General features: G+C 43.0%; 1 protein-coding gene across 2 annotated transcripts; it reads right to left on the bottom strand.

Moving 5' to 3' along the window:
• Positions 1-3,557: 3,557 nt before the first annotated feature.
• Positions 3,558-5,526, bottom strand: Spin2b (spindlin family member 2B). 2 transcript variants are annotated; one of them, XM_021188184.2, is made up of 3 exons: positions 5,464-5,526; positions 5,242-5,355; positions 3,624-4,610 (listed from the first exon to the last, which is right to left on the bottom strand). In XM_021188184.2, the coding sequence occupies exon 3, from the start codon at positions 4,606-4,608 to the stop codon at positions 3,829-3,831; it is 780 nt and encodes a 259-aa protein (XP_021043843.1). In that variant the 5' UTR covers positions 4,609-4,610; positions 5,242-5,355; positions 5,464-5,526; the 3' UTR covers positions 3,624-3,828. The 2 variants fall into 2 exon arrangements, with proteins under 2 accessions (XP_021043842.1, XP_021043843.1); XM_021188183.2 differs by having other exon boundaries at positions 3,558-4,610; positions 5,242-5,519.
• Between the last annotated feature and the right edge of the window lie 2,912 nt (positions 5,527-8,438).

Below are 8,438 nucleotides of genomic sequence, written 5' to 3'. Positions count from 1 at the left end.
TCTCTCTCTCTCTCTCTCTCTCTCTCTCTCTCTCTCCTGCCCTCTAAGTTCCCCTCCACATGCCCTGAATAAACTCTATTCTATACTATACCATCATGAGGTTATTCCCTCAGGAGGGGAAAGGGATGCCTCAGCATGGGCCCACGGAGGCACCCCTCCCTCCATACCTTACCACACATCCACAAAACATATTCCTCCTCTCTTTATCTTTTTATAAAACACAACATGTTCTATATTACAAGTGTTCTTTTTTAAGTATTTGAAATGCACTGGTAATCATAAGTGAAAATAAAAGAGGCACTTTCAGGGCCTTATGTCGTAGTAAAACAAACAGGACATTATAATTATGTGACTTACTAAGGGAGTGTATGCATTTTGACTGTATAGTCTACTGCTTTTTTTTTTTTTTTTTGAATTGGTTACTTACAACTTTTGTCCGGTTTTCTGTGACTTATTCTTTTAACTGTGTATGTCTTAGTTTGCACCCAAATCTAAGTTTTCCATAGTTAGTGATACCTTTTGTAATTAGAAAGTTTCATATCTTATTTTATTTGCATGAATCGTACTTCTCTTGAGTCAGAATCTCCCTCTTACTGAGCTGGAACTCACTGTGTAGACCAGTTACTGAGCTGGAACTCACTGTGTAGACCAGGCTGGCTTCACACTCAAAGATCTACTTGCCTTGCCTCCTGAATGCTACGATTCAAGGTGTACACCACAACACCCGGCATTTGCCTTCTTTTTAATTGATACCTTTGGAGCCTTTAGTATTTGCCTCCATCCTACATGTTGCTTTTTTAATTTGTGTATTAACAGGATCCATTTGAAATTACTTTTCAGTCCTCTATTCTAATTCCCAATTGCTTATAGAATATTCTCTGGAATTGCCAAAAGAATCTTGATAAAATATAACACAAATTTATGATATTCTAGTGCTTCGCCTCCCTCAACACCTTCCCCTTTCACTCAGGTAAAGACTAAATTCCATTGCAGAGACCTGGCTCGAGACTTGTTGACTCCACAGTCATTGCGACTTCTTTGGAATCACCTCCTCCAGAGCTCTATCTATCTCAGTCTATCTTCACACCATCCTGCCTGCTTCTCCTCAAACAGGTCTTCTCTGGCCCAGGAGCAACTGTTATCACTCTATCTGGAATGCACATTCCCCTGATTGGTGCTACAAGGCACTTCTCACACTACCTTAACACAAAAGCCAAGCATTCCAGGTGACCTTCTCTGGCTCCTGGCTCTCTCTAAGCTATTCCGCCCTTCAATTTCATTTCCCTGACCCTTTCCTTACTGTTTTCCTCCTTAGCACATGGCCAAGGAAGCTTTATTATGTACTTTTCTTGGCTGGTGCCTAGCTTCCACAGTAAAATGCAAGCCTTAGAGGTTAGGGACCTTTTTTTTTATTATTTATTTACTTCAACTGTTCATCGCTGCATCAGTGCCTGTCTAGACAAGTGCCAGAGCCCACCCAAAGTAAATATTTGTGGGAAGAAGATAAAACAAATGAACTGAGACAGCAGGTTTCCATGGGTTTAGCCTCAAATTTACAAATGCAGATCCCTCCAGGGAATGACTGTGTGTTTTATCAAAGTGAAAAGGACAACTGGAGGAGTGGATGACTGGAACATTCGGAGCCTACAGTGGGCCGAACCCTTCCTCTCACTCAGCTATGTGTATCTTGGTTGGAATGAGAGTCCTAAAGGTTGTGTTCCTTTGTTTCATTTGCTTTTCAGGACAGTATGGAAATGAATATAGATTGTGTGAACTCTTAGAAAACCCCCAGCTCTTATTTTGAAATAGCAAATAATAAAACTGAAAGACCAGACAAAACATAAAAGCCAGATAAAAGTGGCTGGTGTGGGCTAGACAAAGTTATATCATGTAAGAAAGAAAACTGAACTCTGTTCTGGTGAGGTGAGGTGCCCTTGAGTAATTCTTAAGGTTCTCCGCCTCTGCTCTGTATTTGCTAGGATGTTCTTGCAGTATTCAGAGAGCCCTTGCTGACTTTATTATGTATGCCTCTCCAGCATAGACAGAATAGACAACATTCTTTCTTCGAGGTAGAAGTTTAGTAAAGGGTGGGGGTTCAGAAACCAGAGAAAGCACTTTGAAGACAGGGTAAAGAGGACATAAAGAGGAACTGAGCAGAGACCTCTGCTCTGGACACCATAGTTCTGGGAGACTAGACTGAGATTACAGTTTCTTCTGCTCACCAGCTACAACCCATCCACATGACAATATACACCTGAAGGAATTAGTTACACAAAATCATAGTACCCAGCCCTATTGCCCACAGCATTCATATCATCTGCAAATGAACAGCTGCATGGACTTCCATCACTGTTTAACAGGAATGTAGTGGGCCATTGTTTGGCCATGAGGTATCAAAAAGGTGTTAGCAGCCAGGGGCTTTGTGGGTGGGGTTTCTCCAGAACCAGAGCTTCTCAGGGCAGCAGGCCTCTCTTTGCAGGCTCATTAAGTGAAGCCACCTATAATTGCAGGCAGCTGTGGCAGAAGAACAGAAAGCCTGGTTCTCTCTAATCTTGTGGAGAGGCTTTAGGCTCAGTTATCAGATGCTGTGCCTGAGGGTAGTGAGGGATATTAAAGTTGGGGGATCAACAGTGATAGTACTCTCCTATCAGCTTGGCATGATTTCATTTTTTTTCCAGATAAAGTATGTTCTAAACTCATGATAGCATCTCTTAAATTCCATGAGCCTCACTAACTCATTCTTCAGAAGTATTATTTACTCAAACTATGGGAAATGAATCATGACATTGAGGTCCTGGGTTTACTGTAGTGTGTCCTCTGGAAATACAAGGAGACAGCCCACAGGCCAGAGCTTTGGAAGCACTGTTCCTGTGTCTGGGTTTGAAAATCTAGGTTCTGCTTGGCAGGTATGACACAGACTCTCAAAATGAAGAAGTGGCTCTTAATTCATTAGTCTGAGTTCTCTTAATCAAAATGCCTGTTCCAGAAGCCTACATCCGCCTTCTTAAACAACTGACTGATGACTATTTTGTGAAACAAGCCAAGGTTGTCAATGTGGATGTAGCCAGATGTACAACTTTTTTTTTTTTTTCTTTTAGGATTTCGTGACTGCCCTGGGCCCTGCTAACAAACCTTTCTTTCTTGAAACACTCCTTTGGGTATTCCTTTTTTCCCCAGAGTTCATCCTTCCTGTGTGTTCATCTACCTCCCCCTTTATGAATTGTTTAACCTCTCCTCAAGTCATTCTTAAACTTGTTCTGGGGCTCTTCTAAGCTTCTTTGTGTTCCTCTGTACTCAGTTCTTTTACTTTCCTTAAAGACCCAAGATCTCACTTTCTGTTATCCCCTCTCTCTCCCCCAACCCTACCCCTCCCTCCACACACACACAATTGTATGTTTCTCCTTCAAACACAATGCCTCCCTCAGGGAACCTTGTTTTCTTCCTCAGCACCTTTCCCAAGCAGTCACCCCTCCTAAACACCCCATCCCATTTCTATTTCCTCTCTCTCCCCCAGATCATACCAGATAATCCCATTCAATTTTTGAGATGACTGATTATAATAATAATGGTACTTTATTCACAGGTTAAATTGACAGCTGTTCCTTCATATCCCATCCACCAAACATACTCATCTTTTACACAAGACAATGTTTTTACATTTAATAGGTCATGTCCACAGACTGGTAATTTCCAGAACAAAAACAACAGCAATGCTGGCAAAGATTCTGGGTTATCAGAAACTCTCAGGCTTTTAATACACTGAAAAATTAATGTTTTTGCACATCTACAATGTACACATTTGCTTCCCCACAATATGCAATTTTGACCCTAAGAGTTCTTTTTCACCAAGTCATAGACATAGATATGGAAATCATCGTCAAATTTGATGAAGTACACAGAGGGCTTGGCTTTAACTTGGTGAATGACCTTGCCTGTCCTCTTGGAGCCATCTTCTTTGGTGTATTCCACATGTTTACCTATCAGGCCATCTACAACTCCTTCTGGCTCCCTGTCTGCTGGAGGAGATGCACTGGACTCTGGCATGATACGGAGGTCACCCTCTTTATAATCATCCAGAAGCTGATACATGTACAATACAGGATCTTTCTCATAAGTAATGTAAAACCAGGCGTTCATGATAGGTGCTTGAGCCAGGACCATCCCCCTCCATTCATCCTTAGAGCCATGCTCACCCTCAAACATGTGTTCCACTGCTTTGCCAATTATGGTATTAGCAAGGCGCACATCGCTGACTCGAGAGAATGACACCTTATCAGGGAGGATTTTAAGCTTTAAAATCCTTTCATCTCTGTGAAGTTCCAGTCCATAGACACAGTCAATCCCATCATATTTCACCAGGTAGAGAGAGGGGTTGATAGGCACCTGATCCAGCACAGTCCCTTTCCACTGTGTGATCGGCTCATCTCCTTCCTTCCACCCGTGAGAAATTCTGCAGCCCACGATGTTCCTTCGGGGACGGGATGAAGATCTGCTCCTCTGCCTCTTCTGAGAAGCTTTTTTCTTCTTGATGGTTGTAGAGCCAATGTGGTGACCTACGGCTTCTCCCATTTGCTCTTTTGCAGAACCTTTTTTGTGAGGGGTCTTCATACCTGTAAGAGGAGGAGAGAATCTAGGGAAAAACATTCTATGCAAATATTAAGGTTATTTTTCTGTGGATTAGGAAGTCCCTGCGCATGATATACATGTGTCCAGTAGCAGTATTCTATATCAAAATGTGTTTAAATGCCTGCCTGCATTAGCCTCTTTCCAGGCTTGTTTGGTTACACAACAGAGTTAGAGAAGAGATCGCTGTGGAAGTTGTGGCGCTTGAGAGCCAAGCAAAGAAGCAGCCGGTTCTCTGTTAGCTCCGTAGTCATCCCAGCTGCCCCGCGCCACCATCCTATTTATACCATAGCTCTATATCCCTCCGTGCAATTTCTATGTCTCTTACCCACTGTCCCCCTCCTTTTCATTCCTCCCTCACTGCCCATACCCATGCTTGCTCTGTGCTCACTTCTTCATATGTCTTCCAAATCATCCCGTTTCCCTTTGAGCTCAGCACCACGAATCTGTCTCTCGCGCTGGCCACCTTTGTATAAGATTCCCCGGGTTTCTTGCTCCGTGCCCCGCCCCCCAAATCTCGGTTCCGAGTTTCCCTCAGCTCAAATCTTAGCACTCCCTCCAATTTTCCTGACAAGCAGGGACTCATTCCTATTTTCCAGCACCCAGTCCGATGCTCACCTGCTCACTGTCTGGGTTTGCAGCACTCACGTGCCCAAATCGGACAGAAGACTGTTGCCTCCGCTGTGAGCCCGGAGCGAAGGATGATCAGCCGGCAAGCAGCCAAATGAGCGCCTGTGAGAGCAGAGCCAGGAGGAGTCTAAGGCCAAGCGCTTGTCTAGGAAAGCCGCGGGGCAAAAGAAGGGAGCATCCAGGAAGTCCCCGCTCTGGGCTTTCTCTCACCTTATTCCCGAGTGTCAGAGGCAGCAGTACCTGGGCCACTTAAGAGCTTCCAGCAGTCGCTGCTGCCACTGCAGTCTCCTCCCTCTTTTCCTAGCGTAGCTTCCTGCCCCGCGAGAGGCCGCCCCTTCCTGCCAAACACGGTTCAACAGCCTCCTCTCCCACTCCACACCGTGGTTCTAAGCTAGGGAATGTGCTCTTGTCCTCATCTCTTCTGCCAAATCAGGAGCCAGGAATTCTCCACACACACCCCAACCCTATCCCCCCCCACACACACACACACAACTGTTCTTGCTCACAGCTCCTTAGGATTCCCTCCTTCAGTTCAGGTTCCCCACCCCCACCTGCAACTCTACACTTTAATGCCCCAACCGCATCTGCTTTCCATCCTTCAGGAATTTGCTTTTCCTTTACCCCATGCCCTCGTGGAGTTTTCTTTATGCAAAAACTGCCTTTCCGGTTGTTTTAGGCTAGTGCAGCTAGGATGAAAAAGAAGAAAAAAAGCCCCGATGCTCACCTCTCTCCTGTTTTGACCCGATTCATAAGTAAGTTTTCTTGATTGCTCATCTTCTTGAGGATGCGAAGCTCCCAGCTGCAGAATTTTATAAACCATGTGTAAGATTCTTAAACGTACATTAGATCAGTTTCATCTCTTTCCCCAATCTCTTTGCCTCATTACAAAATAGTACTGCTCTTAAGTGCTTTTCTTCCATGCTCCTAAAAGAGCTTGAATTGCTTAGGCAAACGTGATTGTTAAAAATAATCTATAAAACAATTTTGGATATTTCTGAATGGAGAGCATGTATGACAATATGGGAAGTAGACAATACCCTCACTTCAGAGTTAACATCGATTTTTTTCGGTCACTCTTTTAAAAGTGGAAACAAAGTCCACCAATAGGGTGAAAAATTTAATCCTGTAGCACAGACTTCACTCTTATAGTATATATATATACATACATACATATATGTGTGTGTGTGTGTGTGTGTGTGTGTATAGATATATGGACATTATGTTTTATGACAAAGAGTTTCAATTATACTTTATGAAGTTAAGTTCTTCACACTGTATGAAAAAATACTAATAGTTACCTTCAGTAGCCTAACCGGACATTTCCAGGAGGTAGTCCTTGGGTTTTTTTACCTAAGTACATATTACCCAGTTGATAAGAACATTGGGCTTTAAAAGTTTGCAAGATCAAGGGGCTTCTCTTCCCAATGTTGGCCAACTAGGCCATCTTCTGCTACATATGCAGCTAGAGACAAGAGCTCTGGGAGTACTGGCTAGTTCATATTGTTGTTCCACCTACAGGGTTGCAGACCCCTTCAGCTCCTTGGGTACTTTCTCAGGAAAAGTGCTCCTCCATTGGGGGCCCTGTGTTCCATCCAATAGATGACTGTGAGCATCCACTTCTGTATTTGCCAGGCACTGGCATAGCCTCACAGTAGACAGCTATATCAGGGTCCTGTCAGCAAAATTCTTGCTGGCATATGCAATAGTGTCTGGGTTTGGTGGCTGATTATGGGATGGATGCCAGGTGGGACAGTCACTGGATGGTCGTTCCTTCCATCTCAGTTCCAAACTTTGTCTCTGTAACTTCTTCCATGAGTATTTTGTTCCCCATTCTAAGAAGGAAAGAAGTATCCACATTTTGGTCTTCCTTCTTCTTGAGTTTCATGTGTTTTGCAAATTATGTCTTGGGTATTCTAAGTTTCTGGGCTAATATCCACTTATCAGTGAGTGCATATCATGTGAGTATTTTTTGTGACTGGGTTACCTACCTCAGAATGATATCCTCCAGATCCAACCATTTGCCTAAGAATTTAATACATTCATTGTTGTTAATAGCAGAGTACTACTCCATTGTGTAAATGTACAAAAATTTCTGCATCTATTCCTCTGTTGAGGGACATCTGGGTTCTTTACAGCTTCTGGCTATTATAAATAAGGCTGCTATGAACATAGAGGAGCATGTGTCCTTATTACAAGTTGGAATATCCTCTGGGTATATGCCCAGGAGAGGTATTGCTGGATCTTCCAGTAGTAGTATTTCCAATTTTCTGAGGAACTGCCAGATTGATTTCCAGAGTGGTTGTACCAGCTTGCAGTCCCACCAGAAATGGAGGAGTGTTCCTCTTTCTCCACATCCTTGCCAGTATCTGCTGTCACCTGAATTTTTGATCTTAGCCACTCTGACTGGTGTGAGATGGAATCTCAGGGTTGTTTTGATTTGCATTTCCCTGATGATTAAGGATGTTGAACGTTAATTTTTTAGGTGCTTCTCAACCATTCGATATTCCTCAGTTGAGAATTCTTTGTTTAGCTCTGTACCCCACTTTTAATGGGGTTATTTGATTTTCTGGAGTCTAGCTTCTTGAGTTCTTTGTATATCTTGGATATTAGTCCCCTATCTGATTTAGAATTGGTAAAGATACTTTCCTAATCTGTTGGTGGCCTTTTTGTCTTATTGACAGTGTCTGTTGCCTTACAGAAGCTTTGCAATTTTATGAGGTCCCATTTGTCGATTCTCAATCTTACAGCACAAGCCATTACTGTTCTGTTCAGGAATTTTCCCCCTGTGCCCATATCTTCAAGGCTTTTCACCACTTTCTCCTCTTTAAGTTTTAGTGTCTCTAGTTTTGTGTGGAGTTCCTTGATACACTTAGACTTGAGCTTTGTACAAGGAGATAAGAATGGATCAATTCACATTCTTCTACATAATAACCACCAGTTGTGCCAGTGCCATTTGTTGAAAATGCTGTCTTTTTTTCCACTGGATGGTTTTAGCTCCTTTGTCAAAGATCAAGTGACCATAGGTGTGTGGGTTCATTTCTGGNTCTTCAATTCTATTCCATTGATCTACCTGTCTGTCCCTGTGCCAGTACCATGCAGTTTTTGTCACAATTACTCTGTAGTACAGTTTAAGATCAGGCATGGTGATTCCAACAAAGGTTCTTATATTGTTGAGAAGAGTTTTT

This window comes from Mus pahari, chromosome X (assembly GCF_900095145.1).
Source record: "Mus pahari chromosome X, PAHARI_EIJ_v1.1, whole genome shotgun sequence".
Classification (NCBI taxonomy): Eukaryota; Metazoa; Chordata; class Mammalia; order Rodentia; family Muridae; genus Mus; species Mus pahari.
The sequence above is the reverse complement of the archived record's forward strand: the minus strand, read 5'-3'. Positions and strand labels throughout refer to the sequence as shown.